General features: G+C 35.4%; 1 protein-coding gene across 3 annotated transcripts in view; it reads right to left on the bottom strand.

Moving 5' to 3' along the window:
• The window catches only part of ORC4 (origin recognition complex subunit 4), a 55,187-nt gene that overhangs the window by 5,636 nt on the left and 29,223 nt on the right, over positions 1-20,328 (bottom strand). For all 3 annotated transcript variants that reach the window (XM_045575289.1, XM_036421222.2, XM_045575290.1), the window contains exons 5-10: positions 17,890-17,965; positions 17,331-17,416; positions 14,149-14,197; positions 10,190-10,341; positions 7,737-7,910; positions 1,635-1,721 (exon numbers count right to left, since the gene is read on the bottom strand). In XM_045575289.1, coding sequence (XP_045431245.1) covers positions 1,635-1,721; positions 7,737-7,910; positions 10,190-10,341; positions 14,149-14,197; positions 17,331-17,416; positions 17,890-17,965 — 624 coding nt within the window. The remainder of the gene's footprint in view (positions 1-1,634; positions 1,722-7,736; positions 7,911-10,189; positions 10,342-14,148; positions 14,198-17,330; positions 17,417-17,889; positions 17,966-20,328) is intronic.

Genomic DNA, 20,328 nt, shown 5'->3' with positions numbered 1-20,328 from the left:
TAACTATAGCTCCTGGCTCAAGTGCTACTTAATAAATGATACCTATTATTATAATAAATGGATGTGATCAAGAAGAAATTCATGAAACAAAATTAGTGTGTTTTTTTAAAAGATATTTTCCACAGATAATTTCCTAGAAACTTTAGGCTAATGTCAAATATTCTTAATAAAAGAAGAACTTTCATTTTCAGAATAAAGTACTTCTTCATTGATAATGTTTAAGCTTAAGATATTATTAATATGTCTAAGACCATAACAAGATGGGATTTATTCTAGGTATGCAAAGCTAGTTCAACCTTCAGAAGTCAAGCAGTGTAACCCAACATCCCACAGGCTAAAGAAGAAAAATCATAGATCTTATTCATTCATAGAGTAGCCATTTGACAAATCCGGTATCCATTTATAATAAACTCTCATCAAGTTAGGAATAGATGGAAATTACTTTAACTTCATAACAAATATATAAACAACCTATAGCTTCCTCATACTTAATGGTGTAAGGCTGAATGGTTTCACCGTAACATAATAAACAAGGCAAGGATGTCCATCCCCACCACACTTACTTAGCAATTTTGAGAGGTTCTAGATATTGCAAGACAAGAAAAAAAAAAATAAATAAATAAATAAAAAAAAAAAAAATAAAATAAATAAATATATATATATATATATATATATATATATATATACACACACACACACACACACACACACACACACACACACACACACACACCCGTATTTTTCGGACCATAAGACGCACTGGACCATAAGACGCACCAGTTTTTAGAGAAGGGAAATGAAGAAAAAAAGATTCTGAAACAAATAGTGTCCTAAAATATTTTATGTGCATTAAAACCCAACATCAGTCATAAACACATGTAATCAACCCTGTAAAGTAAACAGCAGCATTTAGAACCATTTTAGAGCCGGACAAGCACACAGAGACCACACAGAGCCGGGCAAGTAAAAAAACTTTTTTTTTAAAGTATATGTGTAGGCTATATTTGGACCATAAGACGCAGGGACTTTTCCCCCCCCACTTCTGGGGGGAAAAAAGTGCGTCTTATGGTCCGAAAAATACGGGGTGTGTGTGTGTGTGTGTGTGTGTGTGTGTGTGTGTGTGTGTATACATATATATATGTATATATATGTATATAAAATCAGATTGGTAAGGGGGAAAAAACCTACCTCTCTATTTGCAGAAACTTGAATGTCTCAAGAAATCTAAAAAACTCCTAGAGTGAGTTCAGCAAGTTTGTAGAGTACATCAAAATACAAAAATCAATCACATTTCTATATATTTACAAAGCGCATGCTGAAACCAAAATTAAAAACAAAACATCATGTACAACTGCTCTAAAGAGTTAAATACTTCAAACATGTACAAACAGGATAAAAAATTATAAGATTATGATGAAAGACAGCAAAGAACTCAATAAAAAGAGAAAAGTACCACAGACAGAGACTGAAGGACTCCGTGTAGTAAACATGATAATTCTCCCAAAATTTATAGGTTTAATGAATTCCCAACAGAATATAATTGTCTGGTGAAATAAAAACAAAACAAACAAACAAACAAAAAACCACACAAAAAACAAAAAACAAACCACAATAAAAACAAAGCTAAAACAAACCAATAGCATATGTAAGGACCGCAGGCTTTTGCTGACATTGAAATGCTTCTGTAAAACTTCTTGGACACTTGTATCTTCTGAGAGACACTGGAGAAAAAAACCAAAGAAGAGTTAAGGAATCTTACAATTTAAAACTTAAATATAATTTTGTGCAACACTAGTTAGTGCACCTCATTAATTCTATTCATTAATAAATAGGTATTGGTCTGACTTAGAACACAAAAATCAAAATCAAATTTCTAGTTTATTGATTTTCTTCTTATCCTTTTACATTATTTCAATTGACACAAAGATAAAACACAATCCTTGAATTTCTAGTCTGAAAACGGAATCTACACAGTGATACTAGTGACATGATCAAAATGCAGCAAAACACACAACATAGAATAAGATTACTATACTTACAAAAATGAAGTATGCAGAATGCTTATTGCATGAATCAATAGGTTAAAAAGAAAAAAAAGGACAGTTCAGTACATATAATTACAGCATGAGTAAAGCAGGAAGATGGCAGCATACTGACAGAAGAAAAGCAGTCATGTAATCCCAAGTTTCAGTGACTGGCAAAATAATTTGTATATGAAGACAGAGGCAGAAAAATATAATCAGAAGTGACTCTAACTGTTCATACAATAGACCAAGAAGATCTGTATTAACAACGTGATGTGAAAACAAGAGAAAATTAAGACATTTATAAAAGACAAGTCTGATGAAGAATCAACTGGTGAGAAGTGGTTGAAAGAGATTTGAGGGGAAAAGAAAAAATCAGAGATGATAACATGGTATACAGAATGTCCCATGAGGAGATGCGGTCAAGAAGTGAAACTTGGATTATCAATGTTTAAGAAGCAGAAGGAAAGAGAGAAGCAAAGTAAAAGATTGAGGAAGATATTTAAGACTGGAAGAGAATACAAGCAAGAACAATGAAACCAAGGGAAAAAAACTTCAAGAGGCAAGTGGTTATCAGTGATTTAAAACACTTTCTCTAATTAAGTTAAGATATATTCTGAGAGGAAGCTAATGACTTTGGAAATTAGGAGACCCTTTGAAAAAGCATTATCTAAAAGAGCCAACTGACTACAGTAAATTAGGATTAATGAAAATAAGGTACATTTGGCATTGAAAAATATTAAATGAAAAGAGAATAAATTCAAAATTGGCAGAACCAAGAAAGCTCTGGGGAAGACTGACATTAAATTTTAATAAATAATCTGCAAAGAATAAGGATTATTTCTCTTTAAAAAAAAGTAAGAAAAGTAAGTACTAATTATTTCTGTATTTTCTAGAGCTAAAACTACATGTCGCTCTTTCTGCCATTGTTAAGAAGGAATAAGTTCTAGTCAGATGAAATAAAGTTTTGTGTTTTCAGTAAAAATATTATCCTAGTTATAGTCCCCATTTCCTTACTATGTTTTAGTTCTTCTCTTTCTTTTCGAAAGGGCTTACAGTCACTATACATACCTTTTATCAAAACAGCATCAAATACCCTTTGGACATATATAAGATGAACTTTTAGCTGATGTATTACAATCAGAGCACTTAAGGGAATGAAAGTAAATCCTCTCGGACAAATATATTGATGGAAGAAATTTTTTTTCAGCAAGAATTCCAGGTAGCTCAGTTGGTTGGAGTATCGTCCCACGCACCAAAAGGTTCTGGGTTTGATTTGGGGTCAGGGCATATATCTTGGCTGCAGGTTTGATCTTCAATTAGGGCATACAGGAGGCAACTAATGTTTTTCTCTCTCTTGCCCTTCCTCTCTCTCTCAAATCAATAAAAACGTATCAATGGGTGAGAATTAAAACATAAATAAGTAGAATAATGTGCCAAAGATTAGCCTACTATATTCTGTATTCTGCCTTTCTGCTCATCTATTTTTAGAGCTCTGAATCCAATGCCCCTTCTTTCTGAAGGCTATGATCTTCTTGCTTCCATAATTAGTCTGCCTAAAAGAAGCTTACAAGATCTACATATAAACCATTAAAAAATGAAACCTCATCATAGTTTTTTATTTCTCTTCAATTCAAACATTATAAACTGCTTGAGGACAAGGTTATTATTATCAGTAACCACTTATTGGATGCCTATTACATTTAACTAATTATGATAATTATTGAAGATATTAGATCTCAGATTTTGAAATATGTCTGAATTTCTTATGGTTGGGTTGGGAAATAATGTAAGTGGAGTAAGACAGAGACTGACTGACTGATATCACCACTCACAGGAATATGGGGGAGTTCCCAGAAATAAAGCAAACCCCCCTGTCATTCAGGAAAGCTGATATCTTCCCTTTTCACTGATGAACACATGAACAGCTGCCACAGAAGCAGGCTCTCACGGTCCTGATTGCACTGTGTGGTAGGCCAGTGCCTTCCTCAGGTAAGAGTCTAAGCAGAATGTTACAGAATTACACCTGCACCTTACGACCCATGCTGCTCCAGGTATAACTTGGAGGCAGCAGCATATATACTAATCTCCTAGTCAGTTCCTGCTGAAACTTCTCACTGTTTGTTAACTAAATAGGAAAGGTTTAAGACAAAGGGCAAATCTTCCTTTAACTTAGCTATAGTACTTCGGGGAAATTTTCCTGGAGAAGAATTAGCTATGGTTCTTTTAAATGTTCATTTATAAAGGGATTTCTCTTAGACTGCAATGCTAAGATAGTGTTTACTCTGCTTATTTATTTGACACATTTGGGGTATAAATGATATTCAGATGTATAGATTCAATACTATCCTAAAGATAGATCTTGGGTGAGATTCCATAGGCGACATATACCATTGCATTTGGTTTAACTTTGAAATTAGAAAAACTTCCTGGACAGTCAGCACTGAGAGAAAGGATAGCTCCCTTAATGCAGTCCCCATCCCACTCCCACACATAGGACAGGGCCTCTGGCCATGGTCCTGATATATTTTTCATGTGAAGTTCATTTTATTGGTATACGGAAAGGTGGCAAATGATTAGGATAGGGAAAAAAAGTATTAGAACTAAGAGACACAAACTCCAGCTGTACTAATTTTACCTTATGAAAGTCTGTAAGATTGTAAAAAAGATGACAGGACAGTGGTCACATTCATTCTTACCATCTGCTGCTAAATTCAATGATATAGGATCAACAAAAAGGGGACCAAAAACCTTAGGGCTACTCACTCTACAATTATATGGTTACCCATTTTCTGAGTCATCCAGAGTTTGCTTTACCATAACCCCTACCATCTACTTCCTTTATATACCCATTCTAAGATGAGCTGGGAAGGACAGAAAGAGGCATCAGTCAATTTAGGAAAGAAAATGAGCAAGGATAGAAATAGAAGTCCTTGGACAGCACAAACATTTACTATGAAAGATTACATTTGAATCTCTAAAGCAATCAGAAAACATATTGTTGTAACAAGACAGTCAGTTAAAGAGCTGCAGAAGCTGTAAGTCTGTGACTAACTGAAAAGTGGATTCAGAGACCAGAGATTCCAAACCTTTGAAAAGGAAGGAACAACATGGGAGCACCAATTATAAAGTGCTCCTCAAAAATGTAACTTACAGTTAGATAGAGTATCAAAGAAAATGTAGTCCCAGGCAAGACTAATTTGGAGAAGAAGTTGGAAGCAAGAACCCACACCTAATTATACAAGGTACAATATCTAGATTTTAAGGATAAAGTTAGCCATTTTTACATACAATTCCATATAGTTATATTAAGAAAAATAATAGGGAATTATTTATCAGAACCAAGTATTAAAAGTAAAACAAAAAAATATGAGAGATTGTCCCATGCTCTAAGACACATGTGTCAAACACAAGGCCCGCGGGCCAAATCCGTCCCGCCAGGCCTTGCAATGTGGCCCGCACCTCGCTGTCATCACTGCACTCCGCTGCTTTTCCATCACAATGACAGTTTATGACTGTTCAGTAAACCATTTGGCCCGCGATTTAGGCTGGATTTTAGATTTTGGCCCCTTCTCTGATTGAGTTCGACTACTCTAAGAGGTCACTGGTTTGATTCCCGGTCAGGGAACATGCCTAGGTTGTGGGGCAGCCCATCGATGTTTCCAACTCTCCCTCTCCCTTTCTCTCTCTCTCAAATCAATAAAAAATTTTTGTTTTGTTTTTTAATATGTAAAGCTTAAACCCTTTATGTAAAAACAAGTTTAGTTTTTGCATATAAAGTCTGAATTGCTATAAACTAATCACTCTTGTGAGTTTGGACATAATGAAAACTTCTAACTTTTACCATATATTCTTATGAACTGATGAAATTTTGTCCAATGAATTTTTAATTTAAAAAATGAAATGTGTCAAAATTATTAATGCTTACATGAGCAGACCATATTTTATTATTAAAAGAAGAAACAAGTTTCAGTTATGAAAGCAATGTGACTATCACTAACGATACAGTATTGTACCCTTGAAACTTGCAGAGAGGATAGATTTTAAGTGTTCTCACATTTAAAAGTTAAAAACAATTACACCTGTATGAGGTGGTGGATATATTTAATAGCTTCATTGTGCAATTTCACAATGTATATGTATATCAAAACATTAGGTTGAATACCACAAACATATACACTTTTCAATTTGTTGATTATACTTCAACAAAGATGTGGAAAAAAACAAGAATCATGTACAAAAAAATTAAAAAATTTTTATTTTTTATTTTGGTATTGTTATTTAAGAATAAAATCAAATCTAACCAGTTTGGCTCAGTGGCTAGAGCATCGGCCTGCAGACTCAAGGGTCCCAGGTTCAATTCCAAGGAAGGGCATATACCTTGGTTGTGGGCACATACCCAGTAGGGAGTGTGCAAGAGGGAGCTGATCAATGTTTCTCTCTCATGGATGTTTCTAACTCTCTATCCTTCTCCCTTCCTTTCTGTAAAAAAATCAATAAAATATACATTTTTAAAAATAACAAAATCAATACTACTTTAATATAAAATAATTATTTTTAGAGGCAATGAATATAAATTGTGTAACTTTAATTATCCATACAGCTAATCATCCTCACTCATTAGTATTTAATAGTATCTTCCAGTTTTATACAATCCTTTCAAAAAGAAGGATTTTATATTATTTTCCACTTTCATAGGACCCATATTCTTGAAGATTCTAATATGTGGGATTTATTTAGCATCTTTGATCTTCAATTATGTTATTAAACTTCCTCTTCCTTTCTCCCTGGCAACTGAAATTTCTTGTCAGCATAAGATAAACTGATGCCAGTATGTTGGGCTGAGTTAACAGTGGTTTGTAGAAGTTAAGCTGTTTAATTGAAGTGTAAGTAAATCGACAGAGTCTACTGTTTAGTAAATATTGAAAACAACATATGAAGGTATCTCTAGCTAAGAACTTCAGAGCTCCCTGAACTCTAATATGGATTTCGTCAATGTATATAATATAACCACAACTGCCATACTTTGGATTGCCTTTTAATAGATGTGATAAGATAAAAGCTAAAGTTCTTCATAAGAATTAGAGGGGGGGAAATCCACATTAAATAGGTGGGTATAAATCACTAATCTATTGCTAAACTTATAAAGTAATATAAAAATAATTTTTACAATGGAAACGCTTCAACAAGATAACCTAAAATATAAATAAGATATAGCTGAAACCGGTTTGGTTCAATAGATAGAGCGTCGGCTTGGGGACTGAAGGGACCCAGGTTCGATTCCGGTCAATGGCATGTACCTTGGTTGCGGGCATATCCCCAGTAGAGGGTGTGCAAGAGGCAGCTGATCGATGACTCTCTCATCGATGTTTCTAACTCTCTATCTCTCTCCCTTCCTCTCTGTATAAAATCAATAAAATATATTTAAAAAATAAAAATAAATAAATAAGATATAAATAAAACAAAAATCTCACTAAAGTTCTTTTGAGAGAAAAAATTCAGGAGCTATGACATTTCAACAGTCTTTTAAAAGAGGACAATATGCACACACAAAAAAGTGTGTAATTAGTATTCATGCAGTTTTATGCAATAGTACATTAGAAGCTTTGTACTAATTTAGAAATTTTAAATATTCCTAAGTTTTGTTTTCAAATGGCATATATAGCAAGATACAAAAATTATTTTGATATTATTACTTTTGCTCCAAGTTACCTGAACATTCTCATTCCACTTCTCAGCAAAAAGCTTGTCTGGAAATTCTGTAGGTAGAGATAATTGTTCTTTAAATATTTTAAGATACTGGGGGAAACCAAATGAATTCATTAAGTGCATCTGCCGGTGAGAAAATCGTGACTTCACTCTTTTTTCTAAGAGTTCCAAAATATCCTTAAAAACAAACAGAAATTCCTGTAAGATGCATGTTTTAAAAAAAATCAATGTTAGAAATATAAGTATTTCAATTATTACCTATAATTAGCAATGCCTATCCTATAATATTCAATAAAGCATAAAAAGATTTATGAAAACCACTAAACACTCAAATTATTCCCTTGATCTGCTTACTGTTAAAAGGCAATAGAAGTAAGAGTGTGTGGCTTGGAAATAGACCAAATCTTCTAAAACAGGGATGGGGAACCTTTTTTTATGCCCAAGGCCATTTGGATATTTATAACATCATTCTCTGGTCATACAATATTATCAACTTAAAAATTAGCCTGCTATATTTGGTCAAACATTTAACTAACTTACCCCTAATGCCTTGGCAGGGGTCAGACCAAATGATTTTTCAGGCCTTACATGGCCCAAGGGCCAGACGTTCCTCACCCCTGCTCTAAAAGATTCTGTTATGCATGGTTCTTTAATCCCCTTTAAGAATTTGTAGGCCAGGGATGTCATGGGTTTTACCTACAATGTTAATCTCAGTTAATCTTTAATATTCTAAGACTTATAATAATTGCTAAAAAAATTATAACTATTATTGATTAGTTATTTGTCGCAGTAACATTAAAAGTTTCAATAAGGAATTTTGTACATTCTATGAAGAATTCAGATAAAAATTTGCACTAAGATTTATTACATTCATGAAAATCTAAACATCTTTGTTTTATATAATGACTTAAGCAGCATGTGTAATGGAGAAATGTTCAATTCACTGAACTATCCACAAATTTAAGCTGAAGCCAAGCTAGGCTGAAGGAACAAACTACAGAAGAGGAAACTGGCAGAAACACAGCATGACAATGGTATGTTATTGTCCTGTGGCTTTTCTATGGTGAAATTTTAGACACTACTTATATTTATGCTATTTTTCTTTAAGTTAGAAATCAGCCAAAGCCGGTTTGGCTCAGTGGTAGAGCGTCGGTCTGCGGACCGAAAGGTCCCAGGTTCGATTCCGGTCAAGGGCATGTACCTTGGTTGCAGGCACATCCCCAGTAGGGGGTGTTTGGGAGGCAGCTGATTGATGTTTCTCTCTCATCGACGTTTCTGGCTCTCTATCTCTCTCCCTTCCTCTCTGTGAAAAATCAATAAAATATATTAAAAAAAAAAAGTTAGAAATCAAGTTTATTGCCAACTATTTATAATTAAATTTTTGTTATTTTTTTAGAAAAAGCTGTGATGAGCCCTAGAAATATGGATTTCTAACCTACCAAGATGACTTTCATAAAATAGCTAGGTTAAGAAATCAATTATATAGAGCAGGGGTGGGGAACCTTTTTACTGCCGGCCAAAGGCCATTTGGATATTTATAACATCATCTGTGGGCCATACAAAATTATCAACTTAAAAGTTAACCTTCTATATTTGGTCAAACATTTAATTAATTGATCCCTGATGCTTTGGCAGGACCAGACCAAATGATCTCAGGATTCTTATATGGCCCACAGGCCGGAAATTCCTCACTCCTGCTTTATTTGGTCCTTCACTGCGTCAATAACATTTGCCACTGCTACTTCCATCCAAACGAAGATTTTGAAGATGTCTCAACCCCCATGACAGACTGCTGCTTCTGGCAATGAAAGATAGTTATGTGGAAAACCAGCCAGATGTTCTACCAGGGAGGCTTATTAAGAAGGCATACGTCATAAGCTCTGGAGCACTAGGGAAGGAGGCGGGAAAAGTCACTCGACAGAAAAAACAGCATTAGGACTGTTGGAAGAGAACTTTGTAAAAAGTTTCACTTTTCTAAAAAAAAAGACAAAGAAGTACTGAAAAAGAGAACAGGTAAATGAATCTTATTATTTCCAGCAATATATACTTACAAAGTTAAAATAGTATCATTCTGAGTTGATTCCAAGCATTTTCAAAATATGGCAAGAATCATAAATGTTAAACAAAGACACTATTAGCAATTTAATCAAATGATGGTAAGATTATTTAACTTTCTCTTTACTTGCTAATGTAGAAATATTGTATTAATTAGCATAATCAGACTTCTTTTTTTTCATTTAGTGATTCCATTGGAGAGACAGAGGTATTTATGAGTTTAGATTAACTATGTTCTTATTTTCCTCAATCTGATTTGAAAAATGGGATAAATGTACCAGTCATCAGTGAAACACATTTGAAAAATGTGTGATATGATGACCTGTATTAAGTGACTATGTTGGTAATTAAGCTTTAATTTTATAAACATTATAACTTTATAATTTAAAAAAAAAACTTACCAATCTACATGTAAGACCAATAACTGCTATTGGCGTCTGTGCAGACTGAGAAATGTCAAAAAGATTATAGAGGAGTGTTTGGTTTCTATGATGAGCAAAGAGATCAAATTCATCTAATATGAAGATCACTGGACAACTATTAGTCCGGTCACCTAAGATAAAGTAAGAGTTTTATTAACAGCAATTACGTTAATCTTTGTTAAATTTCCAAACTATTTACTACATTTCACTTTTTAAAACTTAATTCGCAAACCTACTTCAGGTAAGACATTTAACAATGCACATACATTTATTTATTCAACAAAATTACTCATAGGACAAGATAGCCTTAAGTATTTCAGTCTAGTTACTAGTTTATTGATGAAAATTTAAGAAAATAAATAAATGCAGACTATTATTTTTAAAATTACGTAAGCCCATTCTAGCACCAGAAAATTTTAATACCTACACAAACCAAATCATTTTGAGATTAAATATAGTCATTATGCTCAAAACTATTATTTCAGAAAAGATTCATTTAGTTAGTAGAAATGCAAAGTATGTTTTCCCTTAGAAATAACTTTTATAAACAATGGCTAGATTGTGAAATTCAATCAAAACCACTATAATTCCTTCTAACCACAATTTTAATATTGCAACAGAGAAAAGTTCAACATGACTCTGAACTCATTGGTCTCATCATAACAGAATCAGCTTTAACAAAAGAATCACTTCTAGTTCAAGATTTAGGACTTTATATTAGGTCTAGTAATAATTAGTGTCGTTTTCTAATGCTCTTTTAAATCGAATTTATTTAAACAATACAACAAAATTTAATCAACAATATAGTTGCCGTTGTTTTCTACTACTTGTGCCCAATGCTCAGGAAGCATTTTAATCCCTCTGTTGTAAAATTCTTGTGATTTTGATGCAAAAAATTCGGTCAATGCATTTTTGAGGCATTCTTCATTATTAAATTTTTTTCCAAGAAGAAAGTTTTGCAAAGAACGAAACAAATGGTAATCGGAAGGGGCAATATCAGGAGAATATGCAGGTTGAGGGAGAACTTCCCATTCCAACTGGTGCAGTTTTTCAGCAGTGATTCTTGCAGTATACGGTCGTGCGTTATCGTGAAGAATTACGCCCTTCAGATTAATCAGCGCGGGTTCTTTTTCTCTTAAAGCTTGGGCTAACCTTTCCAATTGGGCACTATACACTGCACTTGTAATGGTTTGGTTAGATGGTAAAAGTTCATAATGAAGAATTCCTTTAAAATTCCACCAAACACACAACATCACTTTTTTCGCATGCAAGTCAGGTTTTGGCGTGGGCCGCGGAGCCTCATTTTTGTCCAACCATTGAGGCTGCCTTTTCAAATTAACATACAGCACCCATTTTTCATCTCCGGTAACAATTTGCTGTAAAAATGGCAAACGGTTTTGACGAGAGAGGAGCGAACTGCAAATTGTGAATCTTTAATTACGGTTGTTGTCGGTCAACTCATGAGGAACCCATTTTCCAAACTTTTGGACTTTGCCAAGTGCACGCAATTGATTGGAAATTGTTTTTTGTGAACAACTTAAAGTTGTCGTAAGCTCTTGCTGGGTAATTTGAGGATTTTGCACCAAAAGAGCTTGAAGAGTTTCTTGATCAAAATTGGACACACAGCCTCGACCACTCTTGTCATCTAACGAAAAATTTCCCTCGCGAAATTTCTCAAACCAACGCTGGCATTTTCTGGCGCTAACTGCATCTTGACCAAGATGTAGTACAGATGTTTTTTGTAGCCTCACTTGCTTTTCTTCCTAATTGGAACTCGTAAAACATGCAGTGCCGAATATGCTCTTCATCCGCCATCTTCTTAGCCCTAGTTTTGCAACAAAAACCAAACCAAACACAAACTTTTCCAAGCAAAACTTGTTAATTGCACTTCACACGTTCTGTAGATACCACGTGTTTGAAGGTTATGTCAATACAAGTCAACGCCAAGCAAGATTTTAAACGAATGTTTAAAAACGACATTAATTATTACTAGACCCGATATTTGCATAAGAAAGTAATAAGAAAATCTGATATGGGGAGACTCACTCCAACAGATAATAAAACATTTAACACTAACATAAACGGCATAAAAACCACAGGGACTGCTCAGAAGTCTAGAAACAGGCTTACAAAATTAGAAAGTTAGTATTGGTAAAACATAGCATTACATACTAATGGGGAAAAGTGGTTTATCCAAGGTTAAAGCTCCACTTTACAATTTACCAAAATAAATTCTAGCCAAATTACTAATAACAAATATAAATATTAGATGAAGACCTAATTAAATATCTTTAAAATCTGGAGAGAAAAATTTTTGATTATGCAAAAATTCTAAAACTCTGTTTAGCAGAAAATCCAACCCAAACTTAAGAGAAGAGAAACATTAAAGAATTCCCATCCTGCCGAAACCGGTTTGGTTCAGTGGATAGAGCGTTGGCCTGGGAACTGAACGGTCCCAGGTTCGATTCGGGTCAAGGGCATGTACCTTGGTTGTGCACATCCCCTATTGGGGGATCAGTACATCCCCTAGCTGATCGATGATTCTCTCTCATGGATGCTTCTAGCTCCCTTTCCCTCTCTCTTCCTATAAGTAAAAAAAATCGATAAAATATATTTAAAAAAAAAAGAATTTCCATCCTATATAATAAAAGCCTAGGTGGTGCCATGCCCTCATGTGATGTCATCACAATATGGCCACTACAAGATGGCTGAGTGCACAGTGGAGATGGGGCCCAGAGGGCACCCCATGCAGTGAGGCCTAAGGGTCCCATGGCTCTGTGCAGTGTGGGGGAGGCTGGTCCCAGCATCTCTGCTGCCTCGCAGAGGAGGCGGATTGCGGCAGGGATGGGCAGCTGGAGGTGATCAGGCCCTGGCAGGGGAGGGCAGCTGGGGGCCATCAGGCTGGCAGGGGAGGGCAGCTGGGGGCCATCAGGCTTGGCAGGGGAGGGCAGTTGGGGGCCGTCAGGCTGGCAGGAGAGAAGTTAGGTGTTAATCAAGCTGGCAGGCGAGCGGTTAGGGGGCAATCAGGCTGGCAGGCAGGCAAGCAGTTAGGAGCCAGCAGTCCTGGATTGTGAGTCAGACATCCTCTGAGGGGTCTCAGATTAGAGAGAATGCAGGCCAGGTTGAAAAACAACACCCTACCCCGTGCACAAATTTTGTGCACTGGGCCTCAGAAAATAAACAAGCTAAACATCAAAACAAGGCAAAGAACTAATAGGAAACACATGAACCAGGAAATGTCAATGGTCAATAAAAACGGAACATGATGATTATCATTACCAAAATTAAGCAAATTAAACTAATAAATTTTCTATTAAAAATTAATACTTGTTTTTGATATTGTTAAGAAAAAAGGTCTCTGAAATATATTTAGAAAATGGGCCTTCTAAGGTAGTTTGGTAATATTCCTTTTAATTGTTGTACCTTTTAATCCAGAATTCAACTCCCTGAAATTTTCCCCAGGAAATATCTGGATGACTATCTATGAATTTCTTCATAATTACAAAAATTAAAAATAAAAGTCCATAACTGGTGGTTAATAAGTTATAATTTATGTTTTTAATTATAGTTAATTTATATTTATAAAATAAAATATTTAAGAACCATAATACAATGCAGGGTTTTTTTACTGACATAGAAAAATGCTGACAACATACTGTTTGTAAATGAAAAGATGTAGACTACACAATATGAAAAATAAATGTATTCTTATAAAAATTACTTAACTATATCAATGATATACTGCAGGTGAATAAAGACATAAAACCAAAGTTAAATTGGGATAATCGCTATAATAGTATGGGAATATAGTGACTATTATTTTCTTTATTTTAAATATTGCTTTATTAATTTCTTTGTAAAAGCATATTACCTTTATAATCAGGGAAAAATACAGCTAAATAAATATGTTTGATACTGTCTAATATGTTAATGTTTACCTTTTTTTAAAGCTTCCAAAATAAATGAAAGGTTTTCAGCAAAGCTTCCCTGAATAACAAAAACAAAAAACAAATATCATGACTAGAAAAGTTTATTAAATAAGAAAAAGAGAAAGGTTATCTGGCCCTTAAACATTATATAGACACACCTTGTATCTAATTGTTAGATATTATATAGATACTCATTTGTCAGAGTAAACTAGAGGTCTAGTGCATGAATTCATGCACCAGTGGGGTCCCTTGGCTTGGCCTGTGGGATCAGGCTGAAATTGGCTCTCCCACATACCCCTCGGGGATCCAGATTGTAAGAGGGGAGCAGGCCATGCCGAGAAACCCCACTGATGCACCATCAGGGCCAGGGAGAGACTCAGGAGGTTGGCCAGCTGGGGAGGAAACATGCGAGGGCTCCACGGTGTGTCCGGCCCATCTTGCTCAGTCCCAATAGGCTGGACACCAGCAGCAAGCTAACCTATGGATTGGAGTGTCTGCCCCTGGTGGTTAGTGCACATTATAACGACTGGCTGACTGCCCCCAATAGGCAGTGCACATCATAGTGAATGGTTGAGTGGCCTTATCATATCATTAGCATACTACGCTTTGATTGGCTGAATGGCTGACCAGTCAACTGGACACTTAGCATATTAGGCTTTTAGATATTATATAGGGTTAGAGTCATTGTCCAGATTCTTAGTTGAATATATCTATGCTTCCAATCTAAAACGTAAATATAAAACCAGAGATGGCATAGCTCTGAAAGTGACATTTCTATTTAATATTCAAAATTTGTATTTTCTTGGTAAAATACAAAAAACTGCTAATGTTTTTTAAAGGGAGTTTTGTGTTTTTTTAAATCCTTATAGATACAAGGATATGTACATTGATTTTGATTTTTAGATAGAAACATTGATGTGTGAGAGACACATCTATGTGAGCAACATTGATAACTTGTCTCCTGTACTTGCCCCACAAACTTTTTGGTTTACAGGATGACACACCAACCAACTGACCCACAAGGCTGAGCTATTAAGAGTTGCTATATTATAAATACCGTCAGAGAATTAGAAATCCATTGCACTTGTATCATCAAAAACATCAGGCTCTTGAAAGTCACAAATTAATTTCTACCACTAAAAAATGAATTTAAATGAGATCTAAAAGTAAAATAGTGCATCTGTATTCAAGAGCAAATTACAGAATACGTATTATCATATCAAATTTGGCTATGCTTATTTGGATCACAACCAAAAAATTTTTGGATACAACTTAAATATTCCAGATAAAATTTTAGAGTTGCAGATGTATTATCCAGATGTTACAGCTTGTGGATAAAGGCCCTATTAAAATATTTTTTTCATTAAAATCATTATTATACTTCAGATTTTTTAATTTAAAAAAAAAACAGCCAACTTTAAATTTGAGAAGATGTAAGAGAAAGGAAACCCATTTGTTTGTTTCCTAATTGAGAGAACTGATATAAAATAGCATAAGTTTTTTAAGAGCTTCGATATATTTTGTGATGATTGCAAACTGCCACATCAACACTATTCCATGGTAAGCAGGGCTAGAGGTAGTTACCATAACATAGCAAAGGCTCAGAGACAATTTATTAGGAAATCACTGGTCAATGTTACTCAAAGGTTGCTTCTCTTCTGGATATTTTTTAAAAGAATGTTGTACCTATACAAATACATATACAAATACACACACACACACACACACACACACACACACACACACATATATATATATATATATATATATATATATATATGTATACTTACATAAATATACACGCATGTACATACATATAAGAATATACAAATTTGCTGTAAGGATATCAGAACAGAAAAGCTCTGGATTGAGATAAGTGACTCAGGTTCTTAATGTCCAGCCTTTGTTATTTTATGACTTTAGGCAAGCTTTTTATGTTCTCTGAGCCTCATATGACCAACTAATGGATATAATGTATGTTAAATTAATAATATCTCTATGTGACAATTAGGTACCAAAAGTAATGACTAGGATGATAAACAACGATGCCTTTTTATTATTTCATATAAATCCAATATAAAAGTTGCAAAGACCAATCTTACATTAACAGGAAACTGGGCCTCTACAATAATAATTCTCCTGAACGAAGTAGCAGATTATTTTCAACATTAAATTCTAACAGAAGATGAAAGATTAATAGAAGGGGCATTCTGAACTTGCACTTCAGAGACCTGCAGACAGTGAAAGGGTAACATATGATTGAGCTCAAGTTTTTAGAGATAATTACAAAAGAATGAATCACTACATGCTAGGAAGCTTTCACAACTATGGCTGTGAAGCTGCATAGGAGAGTGACAGCCCTGCATGATTGCCAGAGACAGAAATGAACATGGGATGTATATGACACACTTCAAATTCATAGGTATTATGAGGATAAGACATTTCATCATGAAAATTAAAGAAATTGAAAATTAAGTTAATATTCTTCCCTTGAGCCCTATACATATCAAGTGACAGGCAAAAATTTTTTCAAGTTTCAAAACATTTCTAATCAGTTTAAGTTACTGATATTCATTGTTCTAGATTCCAAGTTATCACAATAATGAGATATGGGTAAGTATCTGAAAACATTTTAATAGTACAAGATAACTGGCATATGTATGGTATATTACCATCAAGTATCTTTTCTTAAAACATAAATTATGTTTAATGCTTTCTTTTGTCTGCCAAATAAATTAGTGCAGTAAGTTTAAGATAATGCCTATTTAACAGAGAAGGATCTGAAATTCAGAGGCATTCATTAATCATTCTCACCAGGTTGTAAAGCAAGACTAAAATACACCTTTTCTGGAGTATAAAATTCAGCACATTTTTCACTACTCCCATGATACCCAAGTCTCAGGAGATTAGAAATAGACTGCTAGAGTATAGTATTTTTAAAAACATTAATTTATCTCCAAAGACAGAGAATCAGAATATTTATTTTATAAAGAAAGAAATAAACTCAATATCTACATAAACTTGATTTTGATAAATAAATGCACCCTAGTACTTTTTACATTTTTATGACAAGGATCTTGCATATTTCAATTTAAAATCTCTAAACCCTCCCTAGCTCTCCAAAAACATAAAGCTACAACACAGACTTTATTTTGAAGACTATTTAATAAAAGAATAGAAGTTATACGTACAAAAACTTTATCTCCAATTACATTTTCCAGATTTAACTGCCTTGTGATTTCCTTTAGAGCTATTTTATCATTAATCTGCAGCAGTCCTGAAACAAAGCCCATTTAAAAGTATTTAATTAAAATGAAATACGTATTTGACACAGTAGAGGTTATTTTCCAATCAAATAAATTTTTAATGATTTTTAAATTTAACTAGGAAGAAAAAAGTCAAAGACTGTGAGTTTATATTTCATTTTACAACTGAGTAATGAAGACATCTAGTGGAATCAAAGAACAATCTTCTCTGGAGTTAGGGTTATTAAAAAACAAACAAACAAACAAACAAACAAACAAAAAAACCTAAAGTCTTTATGTGCCTCCTTTATTTATTTATTGTTTTAGTTTATAAAAATACTATTTATGGTATGCTATCATAAATTAAGCATTGTTAGATATAAATCTAGTTTTAAAAATGTAATTATGAATTCAAATTTAAAATATACGAGTGGATTTCATTTCCTAATATAAAAAGCTCATATGATTTATATTATTTCCAGTAGCAAAATAATGATACACTTACCATTCAGGTGAACTTGTAATACATTTTCACTCACGTCTTCTACTTCCATTAGTTCTTTCAAAGCATGGTTTATTAGCTAAATAATATTTTAAAAATTATAAAATATTTAATGATAGCTAAAAGTTAATAAGCCCTTATTTTTAAACTATGAATAGTGGAAATGATATAAAGAGATTGCTACTTTAAATGAACAAATACAATTGCAGATTATTTAGTTCCCTCTGTGAGTTGTTAGGTATACAGAGAAAGTCCTTATTACAGAAACTTAGTGCCTACAATGAAAATATTATTCCTACTACTAATACCCTATTTAATAAAAGAGAAACATGCAAATTGACCATATTCCCACTACACCCACCAGCCAATCAGGAGTATGCAAATTAACACAACAAAGATGGCTGTTAATTTGCATATGCAGGCACTGAGCAGTCTGCATCTCAGGAACATACTTGGGACCCAGGCTGCTCCTAGCCTATAGGCCCTGAGCAGCAGGGGTCCCAGAACACCCCCGGCCAACCCTGCACTATGGGTGCAGCCGCTTGCGCATGCTCTGGCACCAAGTGGCGGTTTGGGTCCATTCCTCCAGCCCGGTGCCCACGACAGGGAGCTAGCTGCTGGCCTCCAGGGCATTTGGAGACGGGGATCATCCTGCCCTGCCCCCAGTCACTTGCATGTACTCAGGCACCACGCAGTGGTTCAGGTCCATGCCCTCAGTCCAGAGCCCAAGATGGGGGTGCTGGCTGCTGCACATGGCCTAGGGGTCCCCACATGCCCCCAGGCCCAGCACCCACGACGGGGGGCTGCTGCCAGTCTCTGGGGTGTGTGGAGACCCAGTGGCCACCAACAGGGGGTAGGGACACCCCCCTAGCCCAGTGGATACAACGCAGGGGCTGCATGAGCTGCAGAGGAAACACCATTAAAAAGAAAAAAGTATTTTATTGATTTTATTTTACAGAGAAGAGTGGAGAAGGATAGACAGTTGGAAACATCAATGAGAGAGAAACATTGATTAGCTGCCTCCTGCACATTCCCCATTGGTTTGTGCCTCTAAACAAGGTACATGCCCTTAATAGGAATCAAACTTGGGACCCTTCGGTCTGCAAGCCCTTAGTCTATCCACTGAGCCAAACCAGTTCCAGTGTAAACACCTTTTCTGACCACTCATTGGCTAAGCTCCTGTACGCCACCACTTGCAAGTGTTCTTGGTAACTTTGGTTATAAGAATCCAAGAAGGTGATTTAAGGTTTTTCTACCACACTCCTGGAGGAAAACATGAAGGTCCACTGCTGGAGGGGCTAAGAAATGTCATATCCTGCCCTAGTCGGTTTGGCTCAGTGGATAAAGCCTTGGCCTGTCAACCGCAAGGTCTGGGTTTGATTCTGATCAAGGGCATGTACCTAGGTTATAGGCTCCTCTCAAGGTGGGGCCCAGGTCAGGGCTCATGCAGGAGGCAACCAATTGAAGTGTCCCTTTCACACTGATGTTTCTCTCTATCTTTCCCTGTCTCTTCCAGTCTCTTTCACACTCTCTAAAAACCAATGGAAACTTATCCTCAAGTGAGGATTAAAAAAAGAAAAAGAAATGTCATATTCTATGAAAGACACATCTTGAAAATGCCTAAAGAAAGTTGTTATTTTTTTCATTGAAGGGACTAGAGTCCATGTTGATGAAAACACATTGCTGGTTGCAGTGGCTCCAGCAGTGGAGTAATGGGGCTGGAGCCTTCCCTTGATCAACCCGGTCACCTCCCACAGGGTGGCCAGACTGTGGACATCTCCAGAGGGCTCTCAGTCTGTGAGAGGGGACAGGCTGGGCTGAGGAAACCCCCCACCAGGCACAAATTTTGTGCACCAGGTCACTAGTACTTATAATAACTAGAGGCCCAGTACACGGATTCATGCACCGGTGGGGTCCCTTAGCCTGGTTTGCATCCTCTCACAATCCAGGGCCCCTAGGAGGATGTCAGAGAGCTGGATTCAGCCAGATCCCCACAGGCCAGGCTGAGGGACCCCACCGGTACATGAATGCATGCACTGGGCCTCTAGTATGCATATAAGATCTTTGGTTAATCTCTTCTCCCCTGCCCCGCTTCCCTCTGAGATTCATTAGTCTGGTGCATGTTTCCATGCCTGTGGTTTCCACTTCTGCTTTGAATGTCTGACCCCTGATGGTCAGAGTACGTTATAGCTACTGGCCGATCAGCTGGTTGCTTAGGCTTTTACATATATAGATTACTACTAAAAAATACACAGAGATTATTATACCACTTAAACTTTTCAATTATAAAGCTGCACATTTTTATAATTACAAGTTTCTAATCCACATACTTACATTTTTATTATACTCTTTAAATTGTGACATCTTACCACTCATTAAAATATCATATACATTTATTCACATTAATACTGCATACATTTTTAAAAATTTGAAAATAAATTA

The sequence above is a fragment of the Pipistrellus kuhlii genome, unplaced genomic scaffold (assembly GCF_014108245.1).
Source record: "Pipistrellus kuhlii isolate mPipKuh1 unplaced genomic scaffold, mPipKuh1.p scaffold_m20_p_7, whole genome shotgun sequence".
NCBI lineage: Eukaryota > Metazoa > Chordata > Mammalia > Chiroptera > Vespertilionidae > Pipistrellus > Pipistrellus kuhlii.
This window is presented reverse-complemented; position numbering and strand designations above follow the sequence as displayed.